The 21582-nt window shown below is 43.4% G+C and overlaps 1 protein-coding gene across 1 annotated transcript in view; it reads left to right on the forward strand.

The window, feature by feature from the left end:
• Positions 1-2482: 2482 nt before the first annotated feature.
• MBTPS1 (membrane bound transcription factor peptidase, site 1) overlaps positions 2483-21582 on the forward strand; it is a gene marked incomplete at its 5' end in the record, with an annotated part of 218955 nt that continues 199855 nt past the window's right edge. The window contains one exon of the mRNA XM_086949849.1: positions 2483-2740. Coding sequence (XP_086805975.1) covers positions 2483-2740 — 258 coding nt within the window. The remainder of the gene's footprint in view (positions 2741-21582) is intronic.

The following is a 21582-nucleotide window of genomic DNA, read 5'->3' on the forward strand; positions in this document are numbered from 1 at the left end:
TATGCAGAGGGTTAATCTGCCTGCTACAAAGAACGTGTACCATGCAGATCACAGAACTGAGTGCGAGTAAACTATGAGTAGCGCTATAAAAAAATGAAATGTTTGTCAGGAAGGTGCTATAGAGAGATGAGGTGCATGGTTGGTGAGTGGCAGTGAAGGAATTCATGGAGAAGGAGGAAACGGGGGTGGGGCACCAAAAAAGACTGTTGCACCGTGTACGACCATTGTTAGGACCAGCCCTGGCTGGGAGTGTTAGTCCTCTCCGAATATTTGGTCTAGTGACTCCCCTGCTTCTGGCTATATTATTATTTACATTTGTAGTGCGCTACTGTTAACAAAAGATGTCCGGGGGCTAATAACCATCTGCTGCCTGTAGGCAAATGAGAAACACACAGAAGGAGAAGCAGACAAATGGGGTAACCTACAGAGCATAGAGAAAGGTTTTTATATCTTCCTAAAGTATAATAGATTCTTGGTGGACCGTAGCAAAGGAGGGTGTAAATTCCATAACTGCGCGGCCTGCACCAAAACAGCGAGACAGAAAACTCATGTCTTCTTGAATTAGGCAACAATAAGCAGAGTGGCACAGGCCAAGAGGAGCATACGGGTCTGACCCGTATGCTTGGTGAGGAGAGATGAGAGGATGAGAGAGGACAGCAAGGGAGTGAGAGAAATCGATTGAGGAGGTCAGGGATGAGGAGAAATGTGAATTGCCGAAGAGAAGTGTGGACACACAAGAAGTGAGTGTGAGCCAAAGGGGAGATGTGAAAGTTGAATGGGGGGACGGGAGAGGTGTAAGATTAAAATAGACAAAAATTTGAATGGAGAGACGAGGTGAATGAGAAGTGCTGAGGGACACGGGAGGTGATGGGACCAGAGAGGCCATGAGATAAATGCAAGAGACTGTTAGAGATGAGGGCAGTGAAAAGAGAGAATGGCAAAAGGTGAAGTGAGAGGTTGAATGAGAATTCAGAAGTTGTAAAAAGGGGTGAAAGAAAATGGCCTGCAAAGTGATAGAGGGATCCGGGTTAGGAGAGGAGAGAGGGATGGAAGGGAGGGGTTGAGAGGAAAGCTGCATGGGTAAACTGCTCAACTATGCACAAAACTGCCAGGTTTTTAAGGTACCCCGGCTTCTCCTCGCCAGGGCCAGGTGAAATTCTAATGTGGCAGCACGTATTTCTGCGGAGTGGAAGGCCCTTCTCAAAGGTTGACTAGAAATCTTTCTGATGTTAATTGCTGTATTTTGGTTAAAAACGGGTACTGATGGGGTGAAATCTTTTCTCAGTGTTACTGTGTGTAACAAAAGTCAAAATAATGAAGCAATGCTATATCAAAATACACACCATCACATAACATCACTTACATTTTCTTCCCACACAATTTAGTCAAGCCTGTCGCGTAATTTGGTCCTCACCTGCCTTATAATTCTAGTAGCCCTGCCTACAGGTTTAGAAATGTTTGTCAGGAGGGGGTCCCAACGCCTCAAAATGTTGACAGGGGGGGTCTCGGCATCCAAAAGTTTGAAGACCTCTGCGATAAACTGTGTATGGTGTCTGGTGATTAACCAATTCAGCTGCAGTTCAATCACAATTTCTTTTTAGAGATGTCAGGTTTGACTTTATCTCTGTATCTTTGTTCGCCCGCCATGTAAGGCATTCTCTCATGGCCTTCTAAAGGGCTACTCCACACCACCACTAGAGGATTATTCACGCCTTCTTAAGATTCTGCATTGTTGTAGGTTGCCATTAGGGCTGCCCTGAGTATCCCAAGGGGGGGCTGTACCACGCATCCCAAAGGGCAGCTGCTCCACATCACCACTAAAGGGCTGCTTCACCCCTAATGAGGGTGCACTGGCATGCTGCTTCATGCATTGGTTGTAGGTTGCCGTTAGGGCTGCTCTGAGTTTCCCAAGGGCAGCTGGTCCGCGTATTCCAAAGAGGAGCTGTTGCGCGTACTCTAAGAGCGGGTGGGAGGGATGCACCACATCACTACTATAGGGATCCTGAACGACTCATGTAGGTTCACTTGAATGCTGCTTCATGCATCGGTTGGAGGTCTGCGTTGGGACTACCCCACACATCCCAAGGGGGGCCGCTCCGCACACCACTGGCAACCTCAGTTCACCCAATCTAAGTGCAACCTTTTACAGTTGCTCTTGAAGCAGAACCAGGCTGAGCATTCTATTAAGTCTGATGGTAGACCTTAATACTAAGAGGGATCTGCTCGCCTTGTGATCTGCTAAACTCTGGTCAGCTGCTTTCCAATGCTTGTTTATTAAAGCACAAATATTCCAGCCTTCATTGTATCTCTGAGGTGCTCTGTTACAATTCCACCTTTAACTTCACTGTGGGGGCTTCTTTGGTGACGTCTCTTCGTACCCTACTCAGCAAATAATAACCAATGTTCTGATTTCCTGTTCATGAAGTGAGAAATGGAACTACTGATTGTGCATAACCTTTTTTTTTTTTTTTCCTTTTTCCAGAGTATATTGTAGCGTTTACTGGGTATTTCACAGCCAAAGCCAGGAGCAGCTTCATTTCAAGCGCCTTGACGAGCAGTGGAGTGGAAGACTGGAGAATCGTTCCGCGCAGCAACCCCGCCAGTGACTATCCCAGCGATTTTGAAGTCATTGAGCTTAAAGAGAACCCGAGGGTTGGCCTGCTGACACTGGAAGATCACCCCAACATCAAACGTGTCACTCCTCAACGGAAGGTTTTCCGCTCGCTGAAATATGTGGAGTGTAAGTACAACCTCTTTTAAGAACAGATCACCGCTGTGCCTCAATGCTTTGGTGTTAAGGTGTTGAGTGTTATGTTTGCGTGTGTGATATCATGCCCTGCACCTGTGTTTCCTGAGTGGCACTAGTGTGTCTCATCCCTCTTCCTTTGCAACACTGTACTCCTGAATAAGTGCCACCATTAACAAGGCTGCTGTGTCGGAGATAGAAAAAAAGGTCTCCCTGCTCTACCTTTTTCGGGATTTTAATTTTTTATCTCTTTCGTCTTTACAATTTATATTTCAGTTATTTGTTTTTGCTGCCTTTTTGGAATGTGTGTTGTGTTTTTAGTGTTTATCTTGAGCTTAAGATCTTCACATGGAATGTGATTTCAAACCTATTTGTGCGTTTTCATCAACTGTTCAATATGTTTTGCTGTTTTTAGTCAATTGTTATTTCATCACGTTGCTTTATTTAGTTAATAATTCAAGAAGTTTAATTCAGGACAGACACAAAATATTTGGATGCCACAGCTTTAGTAAGATTTTTGTCCCCCCTCTCACCTTTTTGGGTCTCACCTTCCAGACAGCTTTTAGCTGTCTGGTAGTGAAAGACCTTTTGTTGGCTATGCCAGAAACTTGCAGTGGGCTTCGAGCTGGCAAACTGTTTCCATTTGTTGTTACTCTCATTTGCTTAGTTCTTATTAGACGGCTTTCCTTCCTCTTTGTTCCTCTTCTTGTGTTTGTTCCCCCTTTGGAGCATAGTCTCTCTTCCATCCTTTTAAATGTCTGACTTATATCCTTCAACTGCTCACTTTAAGGGAAATTTGTATTTTCATTTTCTCCATCCCTCCATGACATTACATATGTTTTCTAGCGCTAACCCTTGTCCGCAGCGCCTGTGCCAAATCACACCCAAGGCGCTTTGCTGCTTTCTCCCTTGTGCTGCTCTTTCTCTGGGTCATCTGAACCCCACCCATGCCAAACCCCTCGCACTTGCTTCACATTGCTCTCTCACTAGTGTACTGCTTTTCCCCTCCGCCCCCCGCCCAGCTTTATTTTTATTTCATCTTTGCTCCCCCAGCCGCTCCTTTATTGCCCCACCCCTTTGCAGGCCAATGTATTCTGCACCAGTCCACTCTACGCCACTGCACTCTACTCTACTCCACACCATTGCACTCTATGCCATAACGCTCTATGCCAATGAACTCTATGCCAATCTATCCCAATGCACTCTACAACACTCTACCCATGAATGCGGTCACACTTGTCCTAATGCAGTGGTCCTTAAACTGTGGACCGGGGACCCTGGGGACCCTACTCGGGGGTTCTGCGACTGCTTAGAAAATTAAATAATAACATATTTATAAAGTGTATGTATATAAAGAAGCAAAATGTAATTTTTTTTTTTTTTAAACATTCTGAAACTGTGAAGCAATTTGAAATTGGAGGCTAAATATGAAGTTATAGTGTCCCAAGATTGATTCGTGGGACCAGTGATAGTGCATCAAATAGAATATAGTATGGACAATGAGGGTCTCAATTGAGCATAGAAACGCCCAACCTTCCCATTAAAGTTGAGCTTTTTAGAATTTTGTTTTGTGAAACAAAATATTTAACCCTTTGTGTAATTGTTTGATCAATGCTTGTTTCTGTATTTTTTGTGCATTGTTTTGTGGTCCAAATCATCAAAAATGTAATGACTCGATAGGAGTCCCTGATTTCATTGATTATTAAGTGGGGGTCCACAGAAATCAAAAAGTTCATAACCACTGTCCTAATGGATGTGTTCACATGCATCCTAATGAGTGCTATCCCATACGTTCTACTGTATGCCCCTACTGCATGCATGCTGAATGACGTTACCGACAAAATTATTTTTTACATGTTCATTCATTCATAGCCAGTAGGTCTTCAAGGTGACACTTATTGCCTTTGCCAATACTTGTTTTCATCTGGCCCCCCAACCTGCTGCAAAAAACTGCAGTGATACTTGTTGGTGATGCCTTACGCTACAACCACCAGAGGGGCTCTTTAGACACTAGGTTATTTGGTCTTTATAGATAAAAATATTAAGTGTGGATTTTTTCGCAAAATACATTTTGCCTATGGAGCCTACAAGAATGGCACCAGACTGCTTTCCCTGGAGTGCCTATTCCCATGATTTCAGTATGACATTTAGTATGAAATATGTTGAGCAATATGGCGCATATATGGAGTTACATTTTTTCCAGCTTAATGGATACATTTTTTTTTTTTTAGTGTTTTTTCAAGTTCCTCATTTCTGGATACAGTGTACCTTATTCTTTTCAATTATATAGCGTGAACTTCATTTCTAGTGTTCACTTTTCTGCTTGCTCTAAATGAATGATTGAGCTATGGTTAAGGCCTCTGGCCTTCTTATTGGTGTAGTGTCATTGCACATCCTTGGTTCCACAATGAATATTCAATTATATCGTGTGACCTTTAAAGTCCATGTCAGCACAGGAAGTGTCTATATAAAAAAAACAAGTTTAAGATGAATTAAAAATCTCACAGAAAGAAATGAATGGATGTGGTGTCTTGGATCGGGAGTGGAGGGGTGGGGTCGCCTTGATCCCCGATTATCCCTAAGTGACAAACCCGTCATGAGTTGTGGTGTCCTGAATGATTGGTCATCTGTTCCTATATGAAAGCAGTGGGGCAGAAAAGGAGCTGTATCTACGGTCCTTCGAGAGCTCATCTGAGAGCACCCACAGTTGTGGTAAGGGTCATTCGTGCAGCACCCCTAAACCCCTCTTTGCGTAGCCTTTAAGCATCCGGTCTGTCCGTGATTCCTCTGCAAGTTCTGCCTTCAGTTTTAGAATCCTGGACTAGCCAGTCATACCAAACTCTAACCTTGTATCAGCAGAGCATGGTATGTCAGCAAAGTTGCATGAAATTACGCATAATACTCACAATGACGTGAAATCTTATGTTTTGTGGTATACTTTAGCACAAAACACCTCTCTGTATCGATTTATGGCATAAGTGTACATTTTAACAAAGCATTGGGAATAGAGCATATTGTGGTACATTTTACTCTGATTGGAATGTAAATACACTAAGTGGCATAATGCTGTAGTTTTGGGAATCTCTCGTAATAAGTGAAACACAACTATAATTGCGTAATTTAAATTTCTCCCAGGCCTACGAAATAGTGCACTGTAGGTGTGTTGCAAATGTTTGCTGGTTGCTTGAATGTTGAAGGGGGATTACTTGGTTTAGATGTTCATAAGATTTCTTCTCTTAAAGATTTGTTAAAGTATGATGAGTTGAAAAGCTATCTAGGTTTGGGCTGGTTGGATGCCTCTGAGCAGTGTAACATTCCTGACACATACTTGAGGCTGTACTTAGTGTGCAGTTCTGTGAGTTGCACCAGTGCAGTAGGTTAGGTTTTTTTAGTATTCACTTCCGTATGTGGTGCTTGCATTCATGTGATGCTGTGTTGTTGGTTAGAGTCGTGACAAGTTGATTTTGCTATGATACATTTCAAGTTTGGCGATTTCGTATTTCTAAGAGTTAATGCTTTATAGCGGATTACTGCTTCCAGTGTGGGATTCAGTGAGAAATTCTGAGGATTCAGATTTTACCTAAAATGTACTTTGCCACAGTGATAGGGTGATGAAGATAAGGGGTTATTGAAAATGTAAGAAAGACAAATTGGAGAGAAGTATAGATGGGAAAATTGGGACAGAGGCAGAAACGCGCATAGACTATGAACCAATCCAGTTGCAGAAACGGCCTGGGGTAGAAGTGAGTGATTGAATTGAGGTTTGATCAAATGTAAACCTTTCTCTCATTAACATGCCAGACTTCTGCTGTCTGAGCGTGCACCAAGGTTGCAGCAGGCTTCGCTGGCATAGCAGGCAGCGTGGCTTGCTCACTTGGCACATTCTATCTTAGTTTCCCATTTAAGGTCGAGCCTGGGCAGCGCGCATGCGTTGTCTGCAAGACCTGATGTAAACAGTATAGTGAGAGTAATCCCGCCTGCTGCTTGCAAATGGGCAATTTATTTGTCACTCTGATTTCTGGGCTCCCTATTGGTTGCTGCTCTCGATTCATCACTTCCGTTTTTATCGGAAGCAGCACCGACCAACTACAGTTTTATTGCGCTGCAACTGTACGTATGTTATGTTTAGAGACTACTTGTTTTTCATCATGGCACGTAGCATGGCGCCTGGTCTCGTCATTTTTTTTTACCATGGCGCCTACTTCAGGGGATGCCATGCAATTATGCCTGTAGCTTCTGGTTCCAGCCATTACTCCACCTTGTTTAGATTCACTTCGAATCATGTGATAGAATGGCTGCTGCTTTCATGACATTAGCACAGACCGCTCTCTAAATAGGAAATGTATGTGCTCACGATGTGTTAATACTGGTGATCTACCATTACTTCGCGGGGACTACTTCGAACTACCATTACTACGCATTTTTTACATCGTAGAGACCTTTACTTAGCATGGTTTTAGTACGCATGCTGTTACTACGCATACGCTTTTATTTAGAATGTTTCTACTTAGAAATATAATGAAAACTCACAAAGTTGTATCATTTGAAAAGTGACTGCAACCCCGACAGGATATCAGGAACTGAGTTCATGCGTTTTACGTGGTTGGCACATTATCGTGGTTGGTAAATGAAAGTTAGAATCATAGTCCGTTTTTAAATATTATGAAATTCAAAGAAGTAGACCTCATAACGTTGGGCCGTCATCAAACGGAACCACACACAATGGAAACGAAGAATGGAGAAAGGATGTGCAGGTATGAAGAAATAGCCCATAAATAGAGCATTGTATGATGAATATGTATTAAAAAAAATATGAGCAGCCACATGCGAAGTAATGGTAGATCACTGCAACATATCGTAATATAGAGGTGAAAGGGGAATTAATAATTTATGACAGTGAGCAGAAGAAGAATTTTAATGTGTGGAAATCATGTTGGCATTCTTTGAAACAAAGGATTAAAATAAGTTTCGTTATGATACATCTTCGTGGGATTAATTTTTTTTTTTTTTAAAGTGGATTTAAATATCACTAGCCTCATCAGAAAACAAATAGATGAAAAAAAGGAGTGTGCATGTCATCGAAATGCAGCAGGAAGCAAATCACACCCAAAACCCGCTCCAGGGGTTAGGTTACTTTTTGATAAGTATTAATATTTAAATAACTAACTAAAATCGCGATGTGGTGGTATGCGAAGAAAGTTCTTCTCAAGTGATTGCATTTTAAAGAGAATTACAAACAGATGCAAAGTAAAAGAATGCGAAGTAGAAAAATGCGTACTAACATCATCTGCGAAGTAAAAATCGCTAATGGTATGCGCACTAATAGTATGCGAAGTAAAAACACATATTCATTAATACTATCCCGTTTAGCGCCACAGAGCACAATACCAGTTCCAAAGTAACTGATAACTACTTTAGTTACATTTCATTGAGATCCCATGTCAGAATAAGACAGAGTGCAATTAAATACAGAATTTTACTGAGTATATAAAGGTCAAATATAATAGTCTTTGCATATCATTTTTACGAGACAATTAAGGCGAAATTATTTAATGATCTCCAGCGCGGTAAATAAATGCTAACTCATTTGCTAAAGGATAGATACAAAATGTATGTTCTATGCTTATAGACCACTATTATTCGTTGTGGTGGCTGTTAGGGCCACTCATGCAATGCATTATGGGTATGCCAGATTCACCATATATTCTTTTTTAGATGGCCTCAGTCGAGATAAAGACTGCAGTTCTACTGACGACCGACAGAGGGCTCCCCTCTGCATTAGGTTGTCATCCCTGCTGTTAAGACGGTTTCGGCCTTGTCTAAGCTGTGACGTCTCCGCTGGAGCCCCGCCCACTCTACGGGACTGCAATAGGTCTTGCATTTATGCAAGTTTAAGCTATTGCGTGTAAATGCGAGATCTATTGCATTGCAAATGCTTGTTGCTTTTTCTTCTTCGTGTGCGTCTGGTCTCTGTCTCGCTTGCTCCCACTTATTTTTTTTTTTGCCCCATACCTCTGCCCTTTATCTTGCCTTACGCTTGGTCCTAGGTGTCATACTATGCTGTAATCTGGTGATACAGTGGACACAGCTGGCACAGTATGAAACGGGTGCAGTACCTATTCTAAAAACACATCCCCCCCCCCCCCTTCCCAAGAGCTTTTAAGCAATCAGCGCTTGAAGTACCTTAAGCGTCCTAATACATAGTGCCTAGAGCTGGTGTGTGCTACCGACCAGGCTACTTGGAGGAAGGCAAGGTCAATCAAACTCAAATGCATACCCCACAGCAGACCCCCATCATTTGGCCATTATGTCCAGATAGTGCTGCCTGCAGCTGCAAGACAGATGGCCTAGTGGCCAGAAGGAGGCCATAAGGAGGCTAGAGATGGAGTTGGTGGTGAATGGAAGGCCAGAAGGAGTAGTGACAGAGGAACAGAGGAGGAGATGAAAGCCGAGGTGAAATGATCGAAATTAAAAGGAGTGTTAGTATACAGTGCCTAGAAACAAATTGCAACCTACTGACACTTCTTATGGGCTGCTAGCAAGAAGGTAGTATATGGCCAATCAGCAAAATACAACTGTTGAGGAGCAGGGCATGCCGAGCAGGGCGAGTAGTTTATGAGCATGGTAACACCAGTACACATTTTCGAATAGCACAAAAAAGGACTCTAGGAGAGACTGGAGGCACTCCCTAACTTTCCAGTCATTCACCAGCTACATCAGCCTCCATCGTCTTCTTGCAACAAAGATCAGGCTGTCGCAGCATCTTTCCTTCCTTCGAATTCTGAAAAGTTCACAAAAATTCAGCATATCATCTAGACTCCTTAAATACTTTGCTCCAGTGACACTTGGACATGTAGACGACCATCAAAAAGTGGCATGACGTTTCTGTACAAGTGATGTCACCTGGTAACAGCAAAGCCTAGTTAGTTCTTACGAAAGACCAGTAGCATCCAAGGGAGTACATGGGAGAAAGACACCCACACTTTCAAGAGGAAAATAGTGGAAGGGCTACGTGTCAAAATGAACTTGAGGTTGATCGGTCAGTAGAAAACTGGATAATCTTCTTCACAATTGTCTTCAACTCCCCATAATAAGCAACAAAAACAAATGAGTCTCTTTCACTAGCCTTCCCCAAAAACGCAACCATAAAAATAGGTGAGACGTTCACTGATAAAAACATAAAGAAGGCCATCGGGGAGCTCACCAGAACCAAAATCCTAAGTCCAAATGTGATTCCTCACAACCTTTGTGGTCTTCAGATTCAAGCCCTCCGACTACCCCCACACCATGGTTGAACAGTGTAATTTTACCATTTGAATAGCCGGCCTACCTAGGCACAACCTTGACTAGCAATATTAATTGTGATGCCCATATCCAGTTGGAAATGGGAAAATCAGAAGGGCCACTAAACACAATCCTCCAGCTTGCCCTGGACACAGGCAAACTGATTCTTCTCACAAATAAAGTTGTTCTAGCAAAAGCGGGAAGCTAAATAGCCAATGAATTATGGAGCAGAATGTTGGCGCATAGATAAATGCACAGATAAAATAGTTCCCCACTAGAGTAATTTCTGGAAAAGACTGTTTATACTCCCACCGGGCTTTCCCATAATTGCTTTAAAATGTGACGTCTGATACAGCTCCTTCCTGGACAGATGCAGATAATAGCAGATCAAATATGGATGAAACCACTGGAAGTCCACTAGAATTCAACTGACTGATAATGCCTGAAAGGGAGCACTTTGGTGTGACTCCTGAAGCCAATTATACCAGGACCTGGAAACAAAAAGCACCATTACTTGGACTAGAAACTGCAGAACAAGGTCTGAGACTCGTACCACTCAAAACTGCTGGTTAACTGGGACTTATGCCACTCAACAATTCTGGTTATACGCTTCAACATAATTCAGCTGGGAAACAAAAAATGTCACTTATATAACTTCCGGATAGCAAGTTTAACTATGTTATTTGATGCTTTAGCACATGCCCAGCCCTGCCTGACGAGAGCAAGCGACCCCTGACAAAGGAGGCCTTTTGCCTTGGCCAGAAGAGGTCTCCCACTCTATAAACCTCTGCAGAAAAGAAGCCTTGTGCAATGGAACAATGCACTTGCAGTGGAAACGATCTGCTTCTTTACATCCAGAGCTGACCACTGTATAACATCAGAGAATTGGGGCCACCAGCTAAAGAACAATTTATTACATTTTCTTCCTAATCTGTGACATGTCAGACTCCAAAACAACAAGCATTTACAATGCAATAGGTCTCCCAGCATTAAAGTTTGAGTTACTGGCATTGTAAATAACAATGCTTTGCCTTATTTTATTTTTTTATTATTTGCAATTGGTATATAAACATTGTTTGTGAATGGTTAGCTGTGAGGTGAGGTTAGAGGTGGTTGACAATGAAACACAACGCCTGTCACTACTTCCTGGATGGGGAGGAGGGAGTATAGAAGCCCATTTGGTAGTGAGATGGAGTGTCATAAAGCTAGGGAGAATATTTTCTCTTTCCAAAGGCCATGACAATTGATTGTGCCAATGTTTGTTTTTAACTAGCCTGTGTGACTACAAACGTTATCCAAACGTATGCAAATGCGCCAACCCCACTACACTGAGGCATGTTTCCTGTGCATTACACGCAAAAAAAGCCCAGGCCGATTCCTCGCCCTGCTTATTTTTTATTCATTTTATTTTGTTCGTTCTTATATAGTTCAAACTCGATCAGAAGGCATTTATTGGAGCGCTTTACGAGAGCACCAGATGCATTGCACAAGGACACATTCCTTTTTTGGTATGCACGGGGAGATTAAGTGGTTTGCCCAGAATCACAGGATGTTGAGCGGACGCCAGCCTCGAACCTGGTTTCCCAACTCCAAAGTCGGCAGTTCCGGCCGTTATGCCACATCGTTGAGAGAGAGCGAGAGTGAGCCCTGCTGAAAGGGACAAGGCGCTGCACGTACAAAGTGTCATTATGTAGATTGTAGGCACACACTTCTGAGGGACCGGGTGAGCTACGCCACAGTGCCACCCAGCGCTCTTCCACACCCTGCGCGGGCATCACCGATGCCACCTCACAGCCGGCCTCAGGGCCCCCACCGCTGCACTTTGATGTTCCCCACTGAGCTAGAAATGTAAAGCATCTGCAGCGCACTTTGATGGTGTGTAATTATAGCACCAATGTGTAACCTGCGGGTCAGAGGTCAGCGCGCTCGCACGCTGGCCTGCTTTGTGCTGGAGGGTGCGCAGATTGTAAACGGGAAGAAAAGCCCTGCAGGGCCGGGCTGTAAAACAAGCAACAGAGGATGTGTGACTCGTAAACCTCACCGCGTGCTCCAAGGGTGAGGGCGGGCATCGTGCAGGCATGAAGCTGCAGTCACAGTTAAACCCCACGCCGTCGCTGTGCATATAGCCCACTGTCCCTTTGCCAACTCCCCATGGCACAGTTTGGTATGATGCAGCCATATTATCACAGCAGGGTAGTGTGTCTAACAAAAACAATGTTTGTGTGGCAGAAAATGCCCCCGGAATCCCGCCGCAGCCGCACCGGAAGTCAGGCAAGGTCGCCTGTGACGGGGGCAGGTCCGTGTCCGGACCGGAAGAGGAGGCAAGCGGAGTAAATGCGTCTCGCGGCTCCTGTGAGCGGTGGAGAGCCCCGGGGCCGCCAGCAGGAGGTTGCGCAGGTGTTGCGGGGCTCCCTTGACCAAGAGGGAGCCCCGGGAAAGGAGCTGGCAAGAGCCGCAGCGTCAACTCTGCGGAGGGGGCACGAGGCACATGCCCGGTGCCTGCCCCTGCTGCGTGCTGAGAGCGGAGTCCCCCGAGATTGGCCCAGTAAGTTCAAAAGGGCTGGGGAGGTGTCTCGGTGCACTTGTGTGTTTGTGCTCGTGTGTGTATGTATGTATGTGTGCGACGACGGGAGGGGGGCTCGGTGCACTCGTGTCTGTGTGTGCGTGCGTGTGTGTATGTGTGGGGGGGTGTGCTCGTGTGTGTGCGCATGTGTTAGCAGGGGGAGGTGTGGCTGTGTCGTACAGATTTCCAGGAGAGGAGACAGGAGCTTGCCACAGCGAGCGCGTTCGTGTGGCCCGCTCCGTTCCCCAGCGCGCGGCCAGCTCCTGTCCCTCTCCTGGGAAGCAGAGTCGCTCACAATAGGTCTCTGGCGAGACGGCGCTTTAGCGCGGTTCAACGCCAGGAGACCTAAAAATGACGGGTCTTTTCCTAGCAAAGGTTTTGGCAGGGTGATATAAATCACATGCCAGTTTAAAGAGTACAGATTGGTGAGAAAATACTGTAGTTAGGATAGCAGAAAAACCCTGTCATGAAGTACTCTATAAATTATCTGGAAACAGCTGGAAAACAAGAGGCAACACCCATTAGAATAAACGACATAGTAAATGGACTAACGAGAAACCTCGACGAGCAACTGGATTGATTATTTTAAACTCATTGCACTAGAGCTAGCCACGCAGACCTTGTTTTACTTTTTAACAGGTGTCTTCAGTTACAAAAAAGTTGTGTTATTGATTGTGCCGGAAATACCTTACTTTAAAGTGAACATTTTCACCTGGATGTCCAAGTTTAGCTGGTTAGTCTCTGTGGGATACAGTACAGTCAGTGGCTTGGTTACAAAAGGATACACATCCGTGTGCGAGTTGCTGCCCAGCAGTGGTTTACCGTCTCTAGAGTACAAGTTGTACATACATTACCATGGCAGCAGGAGTTAAACTGTTCTTAAACCAGATCTAAAACAAGCATTGGCATAGCCAATAGGTCTCGCATTCGGGAACTTACAAGTGTTTAGCTATGCTGCCAGAAGCACTGTTTTGTAGCTATATCCTTATGAAGTCTTTTTAGGTCTGAGTACAGACCGCTTTAACTGTATAGAATACCGGATGTCTTCAGTTTTTCAGAAAAGTCCAGTACGAATAGCAGAGGCAAAGAGCTCTTTGTGTCCGAGCCCTTCAGCCATTGGTTTTCACGTGTTTTTCATGGTTTGCCCTTCCTTGGCTGTGACATCAGTCAAGGCTGTGGCATATTGTGGATGTTTACATTGTCACATTTACGTCCTCGTTAGGTTTTCTCAATGCGACTCGGGTAGCCATTTTGGTAGAGTAGAATCTTTGTGTGCTCCTCGATGTATTTACTTAACTGACACAATAACATTTGAATTGCAGGTTTATGGATCTTTTCTTTTGCAAGAGTTGGAAAGACCGTGCTATTAGCTAATCACCCTTGCCACATTCAATATTGAATTTACAGCTATTTATTTGGTTTCAAAATAAAGACGTGTGTGCACTTAGGCGTTGTAAAGATGCAATTCAAATACTGATCTTTTTCAAAAGTGCCTACTGTGCAATATTTTGCTATGTTTTGGATTTCAAGTGGAGCTAAGAGTGAAAGGCTGAAGTTGCATTTCAACAGGATTCATTGATATTATAACTGGTATAGGTCAACCTATACTAACTACTATATAGATGATCTCTCTGTGTAGTCTGTCCAGGAAAAGGGGCCTACTTCCAGCTTGCATATTACTGTAGCCCAAAATGATGCTTCATGATGAAACTGTTTTTTCTAAGGCAGGAGGAGACGACTCATAGTTGCTAAGTGAAACACTTCACCTTTATAAAACAACAGATCTGTTGGCCTTCGCAGTGGTTCTTTAACCCCTTCGCTGCGGCGGGAATTCCGCCGCAGCGCTAATGGGGTGGGGCGGGCGAGCATGCCGCGGTTGAGCTGTGCTCGTGACGGAGCGGTTCCGTCACGAACGCGCCCGCTCAATGGAACGCTCAGCGCAGGCGCGAAATTCGCGCCGCACAGGCGCGCCGAGCAGGCCATGACGGAACCTCTCAGTCATGAGCACAGCTCAACCGAGTCTCTTGACGGAGCAGCTCCGTCATGAGCATAGAACGGGTTAAGGTGCAGTGAGGGCTAAAGTTCCTTTTAGCGCGATGTAAACATTTTGAGAATATTATGAGCATATATAATGTTAAAGCCATTGCCGGCCTTTATCAACAGATTCCTGTAGCGGCTTTAGAATTACCACTTGTATCGATACATTTGCTAATCAGGTAAACGGTTACTAGAGTGATTGCCTACTGTTTTGTTAAAAAAATATATATAATAATAATCTTGCCGTGCAAGTTTTGCTTGTGGGTTTCAGGTCATCTAATCATGTACAGTAGGATTGTTTCTGGAAAAAAATGTAATATTTTATCACAAGTTATTACATTTATGGTCTCTTGAAGAACACATCCCATGTAAATAAATGCGTAGCATTCACGTTAGCTTGTACAACAAATAGTTCCTAGTTCACCTCCAAATTATTATCTTTTGGGTTTTTTAAATTGCAAACATAAAATATTTTTCCAACTTAGAAAAATGTAAAAACTGGGAATCATTAAACCCATATGGGTGTTATTTAGCATTAATCGTTATGCCTATTCTTTCTATAACTTGTTTCAGAATTCACTATTTAAATACTTAAATCCTCACGTTTAATAGTAGCCTCCTAATTGTGTGGATGTCTCAGGGGCTTCCTTGAGACCACCTATATCCTATTAGAAGTTATCATTGCACCTTGTTGCTGACTAAACTGAATTGCCAAGTGGGAGATGTTGCCGTTGGAGCAGAGCTGTCCACTCACACAGTGCTGTCTGGTGCCACATGGGGTCTGCATCAATCACACAGATGCAGTGTTGCGCTTTGAGTACTAGGCGAGTTGCAAACCAATCCATGAAGTACCTTTTGCAACTACATATGAGCAGTTTCTGCTGACTAAATATACTAGAGGGTTTACTGCCTTCCAAGGACCTGAGATGCTTTGGTGCCTTTTGTTAGTGCTATTGACAATGGTACTCCGTCTTAAGCACCATATCCCAATGTTCATTGGGTTAACATAGGCCTGAGGGTAAGCCCTGGTATGGGTACTGCACCACTAAAACCTGCCCAGGCCGCTCCGATACAGCTCTGGCCATTTCAACGTATGAAGTGTTGTTCAGCAGTGCCCTGCGTTGGTGGCAAACTAGGGATGTTTTACCTTTTAAAATAAGCCACCTTTGAAAGTGTTAATAACAATTTACTACTCTTGCGTCAGCATATTGCCATCTTCAGTATATGCTGGTATTTATTCTAACTATGCCAGACCTACAGGAAGCATTCTTGTTAATTCGCTAATATGTCTGCTGAAATATTGAGACCATATTAAATTCTTCCATTCTACCAGAGAGTTTCATAAATAGACTGAGCACTCCCTCAAAATCACTGCCCTGATCTGTTTTCCATAAGTAATGTTTTTGCAGTTTCCGTTTGCATAAGATTAAAAAGCAGAGGAAACTGTATAGTCAGGCAGGGTCCAGACATGCTCTTTTCTCCACTATAATAACAGCTTGTACGTACAGTGAAGTAGAGAGCACAACATTTTAGTTGCTTCAAGTAATCTCCTGCAAAATTATTTGCATTATCCTTCTTTGAACTTGAGCTACTATTGTATTGTAGACTGAGCGACCTCCGTGGTTGGCTTGGTGTAATAATACCCTGACAAGCCTTCTCTAAACGATACCGTATTTAAAATGATGGACTGCGGTATATGTTTGTCACCACAATCTCTATGGGTAACCAGGGGTGGGGGGAGTGGGAGAGTTTTAAGAGCTAAAGGGAGAGCATTCTAGTTTAAAGATAGAGTGGAGAACTTCTGCAGTCTAGAGGCTGATCCTTTAACCTACACCAGAGACCTGCCTAGTTTCAGGGATGTGTTATTATGCTACAGTAAGACTGAGAGACCTTGTTATGGAGCGGATTAAAATGTAACCTATTTTGTTCATTTTCAGTTGACAGGTTTTTTTCCGGTTTACTCTGTCGTCAAGCACCTGTGGCAGCACCGCTCACCTGCTTGAGCGCGTGAGGCGCAGTCACAGGCTGTGGGAGATAGATTTCATTGCCATAGTGACCACAGCAATGATAGGCCAACGTTGTGGAAAAAGGGGTTGTCTCTGAGAGACTGAAAAGGATCCTGGGAGGGAACCGTGACTGAGAGAGAAAAGTGAGGGTGGAGCGATGGATAACTCTCAGTGCCTTTGTTGATTGCAGCATTTTTGTTGGATCAGTTTTGATATCTCTTAAACTTTAACATCACATTTGTTTTGAATAAAATTGTATGAAAAAATATTCATGAGAACGAAGTGTTAAAAACCGAACAAAACCCTACTACATTTCCAAATAGAATTAGTAAAAAATACAAAATAATGAAGAAAGTGAATGAGGCTTAAACTGAAAAAAGCCAGTACAGCAACTGATTGACGGCACTCTAACAGAGTATGGTGTGTAGCAAGTATTGGGGAAGTGGACAGACCATAGATGAAGAGGAATGAGAGAACTGTATAATTGTTGCTGTTGCGTGGGAGAATGGCTGTAGAATTTTGGGGCTGTTGGAGAAGAGAGAACACCCAGGGTCAAAGAGAGAGGGTACATAAGGAAAGAAAATTCTAAGTTGCCCCTCCTCAATCAAAAATCGTGATGGAGAGCAAAGTATGAAGCTTGGGGGTGTTCCCCTTTCTATAGGTGAGAAAATCTTCAAAAAGCCTTTTGAATTTGAAGCAACATCACTGACAGTGCAAATGATACTTTTCAAACAACTGTATTAAACGAATTTGACCTGAAAACATTTTTTGTTTTAAAATGAATCATTCAAACTATGAACACAGACGCAGCAGAACATGTCAAATGGGCCTGAATCTTGGAAACAAAAATAGATGATGGCACTGTTAGACCTGGCTTCATTGACCTGGTTTATCCTTTAACTATTTGCCTTCAACTGTCCTTTGTGCTGTCTTAGTTTTTGCTGGCGTTAGGACTTTGTACAATTTACCACTACTAACCCGTGCGAAAGTGCTTGCGCTCTCTCCTTAAGACATGGTAGAATTGGCTCATACACAATTGTCATATTTAGTTTACTTGTAAGTCCATAGTGTAGATTAACTACCTGTGCTCTGGGCCTGTGAATTAAATGCCTAGTGGGCCTGCAGCACAGATTGTGCCATCCACTGAAGTAGCACTTTAAGCATGATTCAGGCCTGCCATGGCAGACTGTGTGTGCAGTTCTAAACTGCCATTTCGACCTTGCAAAATAAACATTTTGCCAGGCCCAAAACTTCCTTTTAATACATATAAGTTACCCCTTGTGTAGGCCATGGACAGCCCAGACGGCAGGGTGCAATGTATTTGAAAAGTAGGACTTGTCTTTGTAGTGAAAAACACTTACATTCGTTTTTCACTACAACAAGGTCTACCTTTCCGAAAGGATAACATTGGAGTTACCTTTATTACATTTAATAAGCTATAATTTCCAAATGGGAATAGGTAACCAGTTCATGTTCAGGATCTCTGGAATTGTAATGAAAAATCCTAAGTCATGATGAAGTCTGATTTTAAATAGCAATTTTCCTGCCTTGGCCATGTGGTGCCTGCAGCCTGTCTCCGGGTCACATGACTGGGTCTAGTTCACAGTTGGGCTTTATGTATTCCTCCTAAACAGCCACACACAATAGGGAGTTTAGGTGTGCCTGGATGGCCAATCAGTGACAGGATGGGAGGTAGGAGCTGGGCACAATCACACTAGAATTTGATGTGTCCTGCCTCCACACAAAGGGCTGCATACCCCCTGTAGTTAGGCTGGAGTCACTGGAAGTAAGGCAGGGCACCTGTGCAATTCAAAGGCATGCCTCTAGAAGCTTCTCTGCACTTCAAAAGCACAACAGGGTTTTAGTGTTTTACCTCAGACACCAACTCTACAGTACACTTCTGGACCTGTGGCTACTCTGCCAGGGTGAAGGACTGCTATGCTGCTGAAAGGACTGACACTCTGCTGGACTGCTGACCTGAAGGGACTGCTGCCATGACCTACTCTGATCTTGCCTAGATGAGCAGAACTGGATCTGTATCTCTTGAACCCAGAACCCCAGAGTGACTCCAAAGGCTATTTGGCAGGCCTCCAGCTCTGAAGCCTCAGAGGCACAACAGGCTTCCAACAAACTTGCTTCTGCAACTGGACTCTGCCATTTGTAAGTCTACCCTGCCAAGTCGTGCTATACCAGTCCTGAACAGCGCATCCATAAGCAGAACCAAGGCATCGCTGCTGCTGCATGGATTGTACCTTGTGCAAAGACCCACATCACCTCCACAGCCCCTTTGGAACTGCACTGCTGGATGCATCCTTGGCGCAGGCCTTCGCATCCCTCTTAGATTACACCCTCGATGACACTACCAGGCTCTGTATCGCAGCCTCGCAGGTCCTCTGAATCGACGCGTCGCATTAATGGTGTGACGCATCAACCCGACGGCAAAACATAACCTCGACAATGACCTAGGAACTCACACCACAGCTTCAACTGTGCGTCACACCTTTGGGAATCCTCGCAATACTCGGCAAACCAGGATTGAAGGTACTTTGTTTAGCAGGTCTAACTGGGGCACTGTAGCAGGTCCCACACTGCATCGCAACCAGATATCCACAGTTGGCACTTTGTGCTTTTTGGCGCTATATTCACTAAACTCTTTAAAATTGCATATCTTTTGTTCAACTAATTGGATTTTTATTGTTTATGTTTTGTTGTATTTATTAAAAACCTTTGTCTTTTCCTAATCTGGTTTGGGATCTTTTTTGTGTGGGTTTTTTCTCTTTATTTCTGTTCGAAGTGTTGCACATATAGTTTACACATTGCCTCCAAGTTAATTAGGCCTGACTGCTCTGTGCCAAGCCGCCAGAGAGTTGAGCACAGATTGTTAGGGTTACCCTGACGAGGATTGTGGTTGTTGCTTGACCAGGGCTCACACCCCAGTCAACCAGTACCCTAATTTCTTACAGTTAGCCTAGACTTCTTTCAACCCCAAGTATTGAGACACATGGGGCGAGATGCTATTTAGCTCAGAGTGCACTGTGTAACCAGCATTGGCAAAACCAATTAGTCTGGTTTAAATTTTGAGCCAGGATTCAAACATTACAAAAGCCTTCCGCATTAAAGTAGTGCAACAAAAAAAAACAAAATTGCTTTCTGTATGCAGACTTTCTAAGAAAAAAAGAATTGAATGTGTGGTGATGTACTGTACATTCAAGATGTAAATAGCCCCTCATCCATTCCAGTATTAGCACTCAATTGAAGATGGACTGATGCACCAAACAGCCATTTTAGTTGTATGTGATGAGATGGAAATACCCCTACGTGGATTCTAAATATAAATGGGCACATTGGCACTTGAAGACAGCTAAGCTGTCAACGCAGAGCTAAAACGCATGCCCTCTCTCAGTAAAGGCGAGGTCTATTAGTAGTTTATTCAAGCGCAAAAAATCCATGGAATCATAAGTAAAGTATTTCAAAACCATTCCACTAATGCAAGTTTTTAAACTATAACAGTACCTTAAAAACGTGGATTGACAGGTGTGATAGCAAGGCAACATTAACCCCTTTATCGTGTGCAACAGCACTAAAAAGGACTACAGGCAAACACAGAATCAATTCAACATAAGAACAATGACAACCACCAGAAAAGTACATACTAGAAGTTGTGTTGTCCCATTTGGCATTCCAAAACTAGGTTGTCTGAGGTTAGAATTTTGATAGCAAAGCATGTTAAGATTCGTTGATATTTGTCCAATAAATATTATAGAGTCTTGCCAAAATGAAAGTTGTTTTGGTCAAGCTCAGCAAAATTCACAATACATGTGGAGCCAAAAAGGAATGGCATCCTTGGTTTCTAGCGAACTCTAGGTCTTGTTCTGCTGACCGCAGCAATTTTCAGTGTGATTATGCATGATTTTCGTTCTAAACTGAGTAGTTGAACATGTAATCATTTCTGGGCAGCACAAAGCACCTTCAGCTGCGCCCTAATTTGGGGGGGGTGTGCTGTGAACCCAACAGGTACTGACAGTGGTGAAAGCTGTGTGTGCGCCAACTAGCACGTAAGCACATAGATTTTGAACTTGTTGAAACTGCCAATAGGTGCATTCAGAAATCCAGGTAATGGTATTTCTGTATCTAAGTTGAAAGCCTTTGTTTGCTCCATTCAGAGAAGCAAGTAAGGGTTTCTTATGATCACATATACAATACAACATTTAAAAAACCTCGAAGCGGAGAAATCCTTTCCCTTTAAGATCAAGATGTATATTCTTAACTTTATCTTGTAATGCAAGTTCAGGGAAGACTACCATATCATCGGTCCACAAGGATGCTCTCTTCCATGCTTTGTGAGGAAACACCGGTGAAAGTTTCTCCCATATGTCACTCTTACATAAGTAGAGCATTCTGGAACACTCCGTTGAGAAGTAAACTGAAATTCTGACAGGAAATTTGACAATAGCAACTCAGTACAAGCCTATTTGATATTACTTTGCAAATACATTCACTATTTTCAGACAACCAGCCATACTCTTCCACATACACCTTGACTCATTTCATCTTAAAAGTTCTGCAATTCAGCATGTTCTAGTTTGTTGGCCCTATGCTAGAATATTACTGCATGTTGCAGCCTTATAACTCTTGGTGGTGTTCATATTGATGTCAATGTATGCAATGATGTGTATGTACAAAACCGAAATCGAATCACTGTTGTCGCAATCCCCTGATATGACCACGCCATCAACCCAGAGTCAGAAATACATGGTCAGGCAGGCAGGCCCTGAGCCCTAGGCCTGAGGCTACTGATTGACAGATCACAGGTGGAGTGGCACGTAACCAGAAAGACAAACACGCGAACAGCAAAACCCCAGATTAGTCCTACAGATAGGCACCAATAAAACAAACATTGCTGGATCGGCGCAGATTCCCAAACACCATAAAGTTGGATGGCACAT

The sequence above is a fragment of the Lissotriton vulgaris genome, unplaced genomic scaffold, assembly GCF_964263255.1.
Source record: "Lissotriton vulgaris unplaced genomic scaffold, aLisVul1.2 SCAFFOLD_912, whole genome shotgun sequence".
NCBI lineage: Eukaryota > Metazoa > Chordata > Amphibia > Caudata > Salamandridae > Lissotriton > Lissotriton vulgaris.